Below are 12,746 nucleotides of genomic sequence, written 5' to 3' on the forward strand. Positions count from 1 at the left end.
TGATTTTAAGGTGGCCAGACAGTTGGATAAAGTGACAGCAAAAGTCAGAAAAATGCTTGGCTGCATAGGAAAAGGAATCAGCAGCAGAAAAAGGAAGGTAACATAGCCCATGTACAGGTGCCTGATGAGAGCTCATCTGGAATACTGCGTACAGTTCTGGAGATCACGACTTCAAAAGGATATAAACTGATTGAAGTTGGTCTAGAGGGTGGCTATGATCAGCCTTCATTCTAAAACATATGGGGATAGACTTATAAAGGCAAGATAGGGGAGATTTAAATATCTCAAAGGTTTCCATGCACAGGAGGCTACCCTCTTTAATGGAAAGGAGGCTCTGGAACGAGGGGTCATGGGATGATGTTGAAAGGGAGCAGACTCTGGAATAATCTTAGGAAATATTTCTTTACAGAGAGAGTAAGGGAGGCATGGAATGGCCTCCCAGTGGAGGTGGTGGAGAGAAAATTAGTATCTGGATTCAAGAAAGCATGGGATAAATGCAGGGGATCTCTGAGGGAGTGATGGGAATTGCAAGGGCTACATAAACTGGACAGTTGGGCAGATTAGACAGGCCTCACGGTCTTTTTCGGCTGTCATGTTTCTATGTTTCTACCAGTGCCTTACAAAATAAAAACAAACAAGACAAAGTTAGCAGCAGCTTCTGCAAGTACAAAAATACACATTTATTTAACAGCATATGTAATAGCAAAATTTATCATGACATTATACAATTTCATAAAGCATTTTAGATAAAGTGTACTTTTAAATATATTAGATGACTGAAACTGATTATAATAAAATAACATATTCCACTTGCCATAATATATAACGCAATTTACAGCAACATTTATAAACTATTCACAGACTATACACCCGAAAGCACAAGAGAGAGAAAAACATAACTATCAGAAATGTAATTTCAAGCCTCAGCATCTACCGTAACTTCACTTATTTCATCAAAAATAGCTACAACATGGGGGGGTAACAGGAATTCTGGAGTCAATTTTCTGTAAACCAAGAAATGTGCTCAAACTTGGGTGAAGGCCAACAATTGTCTACACAAAGGGTTAAATCTTGCATTAGGTCTTGAAAGGATAGCACGGTAACAAGAGTCTGTGTGGCTTCAGGGCCGTGCAGACAAGACAAAGGAGACGGTGCCATATAAGTGTCAGCAATGAGCATATATAACACTACTGCTGTACAAGCCGTCCCCCAGGAAAGGCGCGATGCTTGTCCTCTGTTCACGTATCCTGACAACATCTTTACGTAGCACGTCAGTCTGGGAACGTGGTAAAAAAAAGTCATGCACGAGGACGTTCAGGGTAACCTGTGACTATAAAACTTTGCCCTGAGAGTTCAAGCGTAGTGACAGAGGGGCGCTTTGCCTTTCAGCAGAAGTCCGCCGCTGGGCTTTATTCAGTTTGCAAGCCTCTTTCTCTCAAACATATTAACAGATCTCTCCTTGCCTCGTTATCCGTTATTGGATATACGCGCCCCCACGCGAGGATTTCTGAAATGGCAGGAGGGAGGGGGAAGGAGCCCAACTCTGGTAGAGTTGGGCTCCTTTCTCTCCAGCCGCTGATGCCACTGCAGAGAAAGGGTGGTGAGGCTAAAAATGGAATAAACACCGAGGACATCCTGGTGCCTCTGCATCAATCCGTGGTGCAATCGTGCCTCGGGTACAAGGGTGCCGTGTTGGCCACCCCCACTTTAAAGAGCTACCTACCGTAATAGGGGGACAACAAAAATGGGAAAGGAGAAGGAACGGCCAACCCTTATGAAGAAAGGCAAAACGGGTCATGGTTCTTCGGCTTGGAAAAGAGATGTCCGAGAGGTTTGTTAAATAAAGAGTGGGGTAGAGCGGGTGAACAGGGTATAGTTACTTACTCTTTCAGACAGTATTTTATTTATTTATTAAAAACACACTAATAAGTCTGCAAATTCCAGCAGAGTTCACTGTGGACTATAAGTACAAGGACTAGGGGGTCACTCCATGAAACTAATAGCTAGCAGACAGAAAACCAAAATTAAGTATTTTTTTTTCAGTCAATGCACAATTAAGCAGTGGAATTTGTTGCCACAGGATGTGATGAAGTTTAGTACTATAGCTAGGTTTAAAAAATGTTTAGATAAGTTTCTGGAGGAAAAATCCATTAACAGTTATTCGCCTGGAAGACTCCGGGTTTGCTACCGCTTACTTCTGGCCTCTGTGGGAGACAGGATGCTGGGCTCAATGGACCATTAGTCTGACCCAGAATGGCATGACATTGAGGCATTTTTCTAATTTTATGCCTGCAGGTGTGTAAGTCATAGTAAAAGGATATAATGCATATATACAGCATCTCAATTATTTAAAAACACATCCTAGAAGCTCACACACATTTTCACATCTCTCCCTCAAGGATTTCTGAAACACACACACACACACACATTTATTTCATTATTATTTTTTAAAATTTTAGGGCTCCTGTCTCAATATGTACCATGCATGTAGATTTTATGGGCACACAACATCCTCACAGGCATCCCCTTACATCCTCATTCATCACATTTTCTGACCCCTTATATCTCCTTTCCCATCTCCCCAGAAGAACTAACATGCACAAACTCATCACTCTGGTCAGAAACTGTTCTTTCCAGGCTTCACTTGCTAACCAAGCCAGCACATACACTCTGCAGCATCTCCACAGAGCATCGGCCTTCAGCAAGGCAAGCAACATTTAGCAAAGCATTCAGGATACAATTCACACAGCACCCTGCTTCCCAGGAAACAAGATGGTTTCTCTTTCTTGATCCTGCTAGAAAGATGTAAGCCAGTGGTTCCCAATCCTCTCTTGGAGGAATCCCAGCTAGTCAAGTTTTCAGGGTATTCACAATGAATATGCACGAGATACTTGCATACAGTGGAGGCAATGCATGTTTAAATCTATCTCGTGCATATTCATTGTGGATATCCTGAAAACCAGACTGGCTATTGCTCCTCCTAGATAAGGACTGGGAACTACTGGCTTAGACCTTTCAGGATATCCACAATGAATATGCATGAGATAGATTTGCATGCATTGCCTCCACTGTATGCAATTATCTTGTGGAATTGAAAAACTCTAGAGGAGGTCAGCCTGGTGGCTCTGTGGCACGCAGGGGGACCTGGCTTTGAGTTCTGGCTCAGGTCTTCCACTCCCTAGGTTGGCTGGGGCTGCTGCAGCCTCTGAAGGGGAGGGCACTATTGTCGATGCACAATGGCGACCCCTAGCTTCTAGTTTTAGGGCTCAGGGTAACAGGGTTCTGGAAGGAGCCCTGGTGCATGGTCTCCCAACCGAGGACTGTCACTGCGATGACTGTTCTTAAGCTGGGAGAGGACATAAAACAGGGGAAACAAAAAACTCTGTGTGGATTGAATGAAGGCTCCTGGTGCCTGATCCCAGCCCTTGCTCTGACTGAGCTGGAAGCCCCAAGGAGCAGAAGGAAACAGCAAAAAGAGAGGGGAAGGGTGAAACTTAAGAAAAGAGGAAAAAAAAAGTTGGTGAGAGAGAATGGAATGGTGGGAGAAGAAATGGAATACGCAAATGCAGCTCCAAGAGAGGTGAATGGAGGGGCTCGGCCGACACCAGCAGCCTATAGGATTTATTCCTGTTTACACAGGGGCAAAGACTTCCACTGGAGACATGGCTGTATGCATGCAAGTGCTAGCCAGAAATTTCACAGAACCATTCAGAAACATCCAGGTAGGTGGTAGAACTGGGGCATGGGCAGACTCCCACTGGGGTGGTCAGAATTTATGCACAGCATCTGCCAAATACACGGGAAAGATTGCCAAATTCCAGACCTATGTACCTCCCAGTATATTCCTGAATTTGGAAGAAGGGGAGTGTTTAGATGTCTGAACATGCTATGCTGGACCATCGGTTTTGCAGTATCGCATCTAAAGAAAAAAGCTCAAAGAGATAGTACAGTGGCCCGACCACTGCATGGCAGCAGTAACAGTATTCAGTACGACAGGACAGCAAATACCTTCCAAAGAACAGAATATAATTGATTAAATACACATTATTAAAACCTGGTCAATTAAGTTAAACCCTGTAGCATTTTTATCCTCATAAATGCAACTTAAGCTCATTCTCATTGTCTTTGCCGTCAAAGGAATCCCTTGCGGAATTACTGCTCCATTCATGATAGTTTGCAATTTATGTTGTGCTTGCTGTATTGCAATAAGTTAATCTCCCAACCTCTTCAGAAGGGCTGAAGGTCTATCACGATGCGGAAAGAATGCCACAATTGCATGCTTTCTGAAAATAAGAATGATATATGCAAATTGCTGTGCACCACAATGCAAATAAAGATCCCAGGCAATGCTCAGTCCAAGCATCTCTCCCTTAAGTGCTGCCTTAGCACAGATGTTTTAGGATGGATGCTTCTAAACGTAAGATTCCTCTGCAAACAGACTTTGCTCTATCTCCTCAAACTTTGGATTGCAGCAGCACTCGGTGTGGCATTCCTTTGTACTGGTCACTTCAGTACTCTTTTTAAGACATTTATGAATGTTTGGTTGGAAGAAATAATCTTCACCTGCGCTTGAGAGTTTCGGAGACACACAGATGCGATTTTCTGTCTCATGGCTGGCGCGGTTACCTTCAGGGTTCATGTCTGAAGGCAAGACTTTATTCTTCTTGAAGACTGTGGCCTGGATGCTTGTGCCCTTGCAGAGAGCAGTCTTACTTATATTATCCTTTATCAAATGTTCATGGCCATCACTAGAAACGACTGTTTGGCCATGAGAACTCTGAGGCCTGGAATTCAGGAGCTGAGGTGCATCTAAACAGAAAGAGTTGAATGAGGGTCTTTTGTTTGTTTGAACAACGAGAGAAATGTTCTGCCCATAAAATACTGTCTGCGGGATGTGACTATGCTCTTTTTCTACTAAAGATAGCTTATTACTTTTGGAAACTGTAGACTGGACAGAAATGGAGTTGCGTTCCTCTTCCTCCCCACTTTTATCAACAATGTTTTGGTTGGTCAACGGTTGTGAGGTATTTAGTCTCTTATCCTTGCCCTCCACTTGACAGAAAAGTGAGCTGTTTAGCTGCATTTCCTCCTGACATGGAGAGAAATTACAAGTCCCGCCTTTCACTGCTACATTAGGTACTTCTGTTGCCACAAGACCCTTTGGTGCATCTCCTTGCTGTTGATACAGGTGATCTTCTAAGGCATTAAAATATTCGGTCTGTGCTTTACAAACTGTTATTTTTACAGAATTGCTGTATTTTTCTTCCTGCTTAGATGCTTTTTCCTTTTTTCTCAGAGACCAGTTTTTCATTGTACATGCACCATTCTTTAGCCAAGTGCTGGGGTGGAGAGTAATGAGGTTCTTTTGAGCCATACCCTCAAGACTGTTTTTCCCCATGCAAACTGTATTGTTGCTGCTGGCTTGATTAGGCGAGGAACTGACCTCAGAACCCAAATGCACACCAGAAAGTGGACTGGAGCTCATAAAATCAGGAGAAAGCTCCCCTTTTTTCCTTTGTGAATGAAAAATACAATCCAAAGGAGAAGCAGTCTCATTAGGGGTGAACAGGGAATAGTCGGAGAACTGGGAGAAAGCACTGTCCAGGGAGCTCATCGATGACCCCGACGGAGAGGTTCCGGGAGAAGATAAGCTAGAGCAGCTGTTTCTGGTGCAAATGTTCAATCTCAGTGGGGAAGATGGCAGAAGCCGATTATTTGTATCTTTCTTGACTCCATTTTGGTTTGTTACAGTGCTCTTACTCACATCGATACCCAAGGTCACACTGCGATCAATAAGCTTTTGCCCCTCAACCTGCAACGAGCGCAATTGTTTGAGATAGTTCTCCTCTGTACGTGACATGACAGCATCGCAGCTGGTCTTGCGTGCTGCATTCTCATGGGGACCATTCAGCTGACTCAGTTTGGAAGCCAGCAGGGCTATGGTGGGTTCAGAGCAACGCCGATGCCTTCTCGATCCTCGGAAAGCATCTGACACAGTTGTCGATGAATAGCCTGAAGTACTTGAGCAAAGGGATTCATTTTCTGAGTGTTCCTGTGACAGAGACTTATGATGTAGCCTAGAAGAGATTTCCACTGGTTTTGACCTGGGTGGCAGCTTAATTGGAATTTCTTCCACTTCATTCGAGTCCAAGTCACAGTCACTAAGGGTCAACACCGAGTCTCTGCTCCTGTTGTCCTGACCTCGTTTTTTGTTCAGATCGCTAAACATGGAGTCGGTGTCATCATTCAGCTCATTCTCCAGGCTGTCATAGGAGGAATCGATCAGTTGGAAAGAGCAGATATCTACGAGTGAATGATAAAGGACAGTTTCAACCTTTAGCCAAATTGCAATTAATTGTTTACAAATTGGACTAGTATTGCTATTTTTTTTCCATTTAAACACCGTTTCCTTCACTGTCTGTACCCAACCATTTACACATATGATGTCAATCGGTTCATAGCACTTTCAAAACTTGATTAGTTCAATTTTTATTCTCCCTCTAAGACCTCAAAGTAATAAAACATTTGCAATACACACTCAGTTTTCCACCTATATTTGCATGGAAGATGCACTTTTCATCCAGGATGTCAAAACTAGCCACATTTTAAAGCTAAAGGGCCCAATAGTTAAAGCGCATTTAGCGCTGGATAGCCGGATAAGTCACTTATCGGGCTATATTTTAGCATGCCAATTTGTGGGCAGGCAGTGGGTGGATCTGGGTGCGCTACATATTCAATTAACTTAACTGGATAATTAGCAATATTTGTTCTTATCTGGTTAAGTTAATCAGATAAGTAAGATCAGCCATAGAGCTGATCTAACTTAACTGGATTTAACTAATCTGACTAAGTAGCTCCTTAACCATGCTGCTGAATATCCTTTGTAACTTTCAGGCCGATACAGTGGAGCGCACTGTTAACTCGCGATTGGACGCGCGTTTTACCCCTTATTCAGTAAGGGGTAACAGCGTGTCGAAAACGCGCTGTTTTTACTGCTTTTCTGTGCATTCCCCGGCGCCGGCAGTAATTAATGCGTACCTTTGGATAGGCACTAATTTCTTAAAGTAAAATGTGTGGCTTGGCCCCTTACTGAATAAGGGGAAAAGCTAGCGCGTCGAAAACGCGCGTCCAACCCCCCGAACCTAATAGCGCCCGCAACATGCAAATGCATGTTGATGGCCCTATTAGGTATTCCCGTGCGATTCAGTATGTAAAATGTGCAGCCAAGCCGCACATTTTACTTTAAGAAATTAGTGCCTATCCAAAGGTAGGCATTAATTACTGCCGGCGCCGGGGAATGCACAGAAAAGCAATAAAAACTGCTTTTCTGTGCACCCTCCGACTTAATATCATGGCGATATTAAGTTGGAGGTCCCGAAAGTTAAAAAAAAAAAAGTAAAAGAAAAAAAGAAAAAAAAATTGAAATAGCTCCGCGGCTTGCGGATTGAAAACTGGACGCTCAATTTTGCCGGCGTCCGGTTTCCGAACCCGTGGCTGTCAGCGGGCTCAAGAACCGATGCCGGCAAAATTGAGCGTCGGCTGTCAACCTGCTGACAGCCACCGCTCCTGTCCGAAAAGAGGCGCTAGGGACGTGCTAGTGTCCCTAGCGCCTCTTTTTACCGCTGGCCCTAATTTAAATAAATAAAATGACTGTATCGTGTGCACAGGAGAGTGTCCTGGGCGCTTGCCCGCTCTCCCGCGATTTTTACTGTATTGGTCCGTTTGCAGGACATCTGGCTAAGGCCAGGGTTCATCATTCCTCGCAGAATTATGAATCTTGTGAAAACGGAGGGGGGGGGGGACAGGCCTGCGAAAGCCCGCAGTCTTCACACCACATCGGTGCGCCGGCTTTCGCACTGAATAGCGCCACCGTGAAAGGTGGTGCTATTTGGAGTGCTACTGCCGACGATAATGTTAGTAACATTATCGCCGGCAGCAAAGACACCACCAACTCTGCCCCTCCCCACCCAGACTTCACCCCTCCCCCTAATTTGCATTCTATTGTATGCGTGCGATACAGTTGTATCACGTGCAATAAGCCTTTGATAAATGACCCCCTATGGTGCTTATCCGGCTAATGCTGAATACCGGGCCCAAGGCGTGTAACTATATTACTTCATAAACAAATAGTAAAATGATCTCTGTTGCTCAGACAGGTGGGCTTTGAAATATCTAGGCAGAGAGAAAAACACTATTTTGGCAGATCCTCAGGGGACAAATTATTGGTCTGGGCTAAATTTTCAAAGGCTAAGTCAGGAAATATGTATGGAATGGGTGAATCTGCCCAAGTGGACTTCCAGCCAGCCTAGAATATGCAAGGAGTTTCATAATCATCTACTTTAAACCACAGTAGGAAAAACCATTCCTGAAGGTAAGAATGGGTGCAGGGGTAAAAGAAGACCTAACTTGGTTGAGGTTGAAAACTAGGCAGAAATATTAAAGTTTAAAAAATATATGCATGTAGCTAATGCCGACTGGGCCCAATAACTGGATAAGTTATAACCTGCTATAGGGCAGGTCTAACTTATCTGATATGCAGGTCAATACAGTAAAGTGCGGCCGCAGTTACCCTGCTCCTAACCCGCTTTCTACCCACTTTTCGGCCGCGTTAGTCCAACCCGCGATACACTATCCCCTTTAACCTACTCTTACCGTGTCCTTAAATCACCGGGTAACCCCTTCCGCCCGTGGCATGTATATTAGATGTAAACGATGAATTAGCTATTCCCTCCCATACAGTAACGCGCGCCCCGACTATTGCTTTTTTACCCTGCCGTTTTGCCGCTCGTTTAACCTGCTAACTTACTGCCTACCCTTACCCCTGCGTGAGAGGCAGGGGTAAGGGTAGGCGGCAAACTTTCCCCCAGCCCCCGCTCACCTACCCTGGCCGCGTCCATGGGTGCTGGTCGCCGGGGCAGACCCAGTTCTCTCCCCTCCTCCCGAAGCAACGAATGCGGAAAAAAATCGAAAAAAAAAGTTGCAAGAGAGAGAGGGAAGAGAGGACGGGCAATCCTACGCTCAGGATTGCCAGTCCTGTCTCCCCTCCTCCTGAAACAAGGTGCGAAAAGCAGCCTTGCTTCGGGAGGAGGGGAGACAGGACTGGCAGTGTAAAGCAACGAAGCGACTTACTTTTTTTGCAGCCCCCCCCTCCGGAGATGGACATCGGCGGAGACGGATCGCGGCTCCCCTGCCTCCCAGCGAAGATGGATGCCTGCACGGGCGAAAGCTGCCCCTGTATGTGCAATTGGGCCGCTCAAGACGTGACGTCACATGCCGTGACGCCAAACATCGTGACGTCACGTCTTGAGCGGCCCAATCGCACGCACAGGGGCTGCTTTCGCCCGTGCAGGCATCCATCTTCGCCTCCGGGAGGCAGGGGAGCCGCGATCCGTCTTCGCCGATGTCAGTCTCCAGAGAGGGGCTGCAAAAAAAGTAAGTCGCTTCGTTGCTTTACACTGCCAGTCCTGTCTCCCCTCCTCCCAAAGCAAGGCTGCTTTTCGCGCCTTGCTTCGGGAGGAGGGGAGACAGGACTGGCAATCCTGAGCATAGGATTGCCCGTCCTCTCTCCCCTCTCTCTCGCTACTTTTTTTTTTTTGCTTTTTTGCTTTTTTTTTTTTTCGTTTTTTCGCTTTTTTTCTGCTTTCGTTGCTTGCTTCCGGAGCAGGGGGGAGAGGACTGGCAATCCCGAGCGTAGGAGAACCGTCCACTTCCTGGTACCTGTCATTTCAAATGTCATTTGAAATGACAGATACCAGCGTGTCCGTGAAGCGTTAGGCCAGCGCACCCAGGATACTGTATAGCGCTCTATACAGTAAAATGGGTTGCGCGGGCCTAACGCTTCACGGACGCTTCTTAGACGCAACTTGCATTTGCAAGCTATTTACATACAGTATCGAGCGGTAGGTGAGCCGGACTGTGCGTGCGGCAACCGCGGGTGCGCCCGGCACTAACGCAGCTCTTCCTACCGCTCCTTACTGTATCGGCCTGTAACTTAACTGGATAAGTCTGAATACTGATTAAGTTAACCAGTCTCAATCTGCCCATTGGCTATCCACTTAGCCAGATAAGTGACTTTTCTAAGTGGTGGCTGCTGAACAAAGACAGATAATCAGCAGCTGTCAGATAAGTCCTACTTATCTGGCTAAGTAGTGTTTCCCAACCCTTTCTGGGAGGCACACCTAACCAATCGGGTTTTCAGGATTGTCACAATGAATATGCATGAGATAATTTGCATGCATTGGAAACTGAATGTATGAAAATCTCTCTCATGCACATTCACTGTGGCAATTCTGAAAATATCGACTGGTTAGGTGTGTCTCCAGGAGAGGTTTGGAAAACACTGATGTAGCTAAGGCACCATTTTTAGATGGTATAAGTGTACATGTGTTCTTTTTGCCCCATAATACGAGATTCAATCACAAAGTATGCATATATTTTGAAAGTTCCCCGGTCTTGTTAGTCCATGATTTTCCTACTGCTCGATAGCGGGTACATAAAGAATACATTTTCAACTTTGGATTCCATTTTCAAAGGGTAGCAATTGAGGTTATGTAAAAGAGGACCTAATCATCAGAGCTGAGAAGACAGCAGTCACACATGAAGAACTCTGTTTATGCACACTGTCTAGTCTCATTAGAAGGCCATGTTAAAATCTCTCACATTTATTAGAAAGAGGTTTGAATGTACAGCACCTGAGCCGTCTTCTCTGTTGTCAGACCTCAATGATAAGTCGCTATTAAGTGAAGTGACCTCCTCTCCAAAGATTTTGCAGCAATTCTCAATTAGAAACTGCACGAAGAATGAAACCTGCAACAAAATTCACATTGAACATCTTTCAACTCCATCAGAAACCAGAGAGATGTATTTATTTATTTTTATTTTATTTAAGGGTATTTATAACTTGGCATTCCAAAATCTATGCTCACAGCGGTTTGCAGAGTTTAACATAAATATAATTGCTAAAATTTATAAACAGAAAGTAATGCGCATAAACCATAACAAACTAAATGCAAATGCATAAAACAGTAAACATAAATAAGCAAATATATTATCAGACGACAACAGCGTGTCAGTCAATATTTACAAAAAAACAAATCAAAAAAATAAAACTTAAAATAGTAATTGACATCTGCAAGGGTAATCCAAAGGCAGGAAATACTTGCTTGATGAATAGGGTTTAATCGCTTTCCTAAACTGTAAGTAATGAGATTGTGTATGTATTTCAAAAGGCAATAAATTCCAGAATAGGACCCATAAACTGACAGAATCTATTTCTTGATTCCACCAGACATAAATCTCTGATTGAAGGAGAACATAAAAATGACTTATTCATAGAATATAATGTATGTTGAATAGACTAAGGGGTCCATTTTCAAAAGGATTTACACACTAGGTTTTACACATGTAAATTTTTTTAAAGTGTGAAATACACACACGTATGTTTCTAAACTAGTTAGGAAAAGTATGCATGTTCAATGCATTGAAATACGCTCTTTCAATGCATGGTAGGTATTCACACCTAAGCATACATACGTGTATTTTAAAATCTGCGTGTGCCTCATATGCGTAAGTTAGAAAATATTGTAATATATGGGACTGAGCAGAGTTTGAAAGTTATCCTCCCTGAGAATAGCTTTAAAACATGCGCCCATATATGCAGCTATATGGACGTGTGCATGCACATGTATTTTATATCGTGAGTGCAAATGCATGCATACTATATGAAATACACATAAATCTACCTAGCATGTTTGCGTATCAAAAAATATGCAGCATATATTTTAATCATAATTGGATAAGTTTTGACTTATTTGCACTTAAGTTTATCTCACATCGAAGGGCAAATATATAAAACCCTAATTCTGTGCTTAATGCTGTAACGCATGCGATAAATACTGCATGGCGAAATGCGTATGCAAATTTGAAAATTTTATTCAAGTGGGAGGAGTAAATGGAAATGAGGGCTGGTTATTATTGCATGAAATAATGTAATGCACACTATTGTGGGATTTAATACTGGAAATAACTACACCTTTTTTCTGAGTGTTATCCCTGCAATAATTGTGCGTTACGACTGAAACGGGATTTATCGCAAGTCCCGTTTTGGGAAGGGGGAGGCTCACTGATTTTTGAACTTTTTATACCACTGTAAAAGGGGCCATTAGTAACTCAGGGTGACCTTTGTGGGGTGAGGTGGGTTCCGGGGGGGGGGGGGCAGGTTTACATGCACAGTCATACGTACGAACAGCTCAGTTACCATCAGTGAAGATTTAATGTGATTTGGAGGGATGAAAAGTGAAAGAAGGGTAGATTTGTACCATGTTCTCTCTACCTTGCTTGATGCACTTTCTACCTAGTTGTAATCAAGCTAGATAGAGAGAACATGGAACAAATCTATTCTTCCTTCACCTTTCTTCACTCCAAATCATATTAAATCTTCACTAATGGTAACTGTGCTGTTCGTACGTATGACTGTGCATGTTAAACTGCCCCCCAAAACCCAACTCCCCAAATTCACCCCGAGTTACTAGTGCCCCCCCCTCTTACAGTGGTATAAAAAGTTAACTTTTTGACGAGTCTCTCTCACTCTCTCTCACTCTATATATATATATCTGTCCAGCAGCCAAAAACGCGATAAAGCTTTCAAACTGTGATAAATTTAGCATGCATTGCGTTAAAATTTCTATGTGAAGCGGTATCAGGAAACTGACCCTAACCATGCCCCCTTTTTTTTTTTTTTATCGTGG

The 12,746-nt window shown here is 43.7% G+C and overlaps 1 protein-coding gene across 1 annotated transcript in view; it reads right to left on the reverse strand.

The window, feature by feature from the left end:
* Positions 1-4,005: 4,005 nt before the first annotated feature.
* The window catches only part of ARHGAP20 (Rho GTPase activating protein 20), a 210,479-nt gene continuing 201,738 nt past the window's right edge, over positions 4,006-12,746 (reverse strand). Inside the window, exons 14-15 of the mRNA XM_029602490.1 lie at positions 10,692-10,806; positions 4,006-6,303 (exon numbers count right to left, since the gene is read on the reverse strand). Coding sequence (XP_029458350.1) covers positions 4,412-6,303; positions 10,692-10,806 — 2,007 coding nt within the window. The 3' untranslated portion in view covers positions 4,006-4,411. The remainder of the gene's footprint in view (positions 6,304-10,691; positions 10,807-12,746) is intronic.

Source organism: Rhinatrema bivittatum, chromosome 5 (assembly GCF_901001135.1).
Source record: "Rhinatrema bivittatum chromosome 5, aRhiBiv1.1, whole genome shotgun sequence".
NCBI lineage: Eukaryota > Metazoa > Chordata > Amphibia > Gymnophiona > Rhinatrematidae > Rhinatrema > Rhinatrema bivittatum.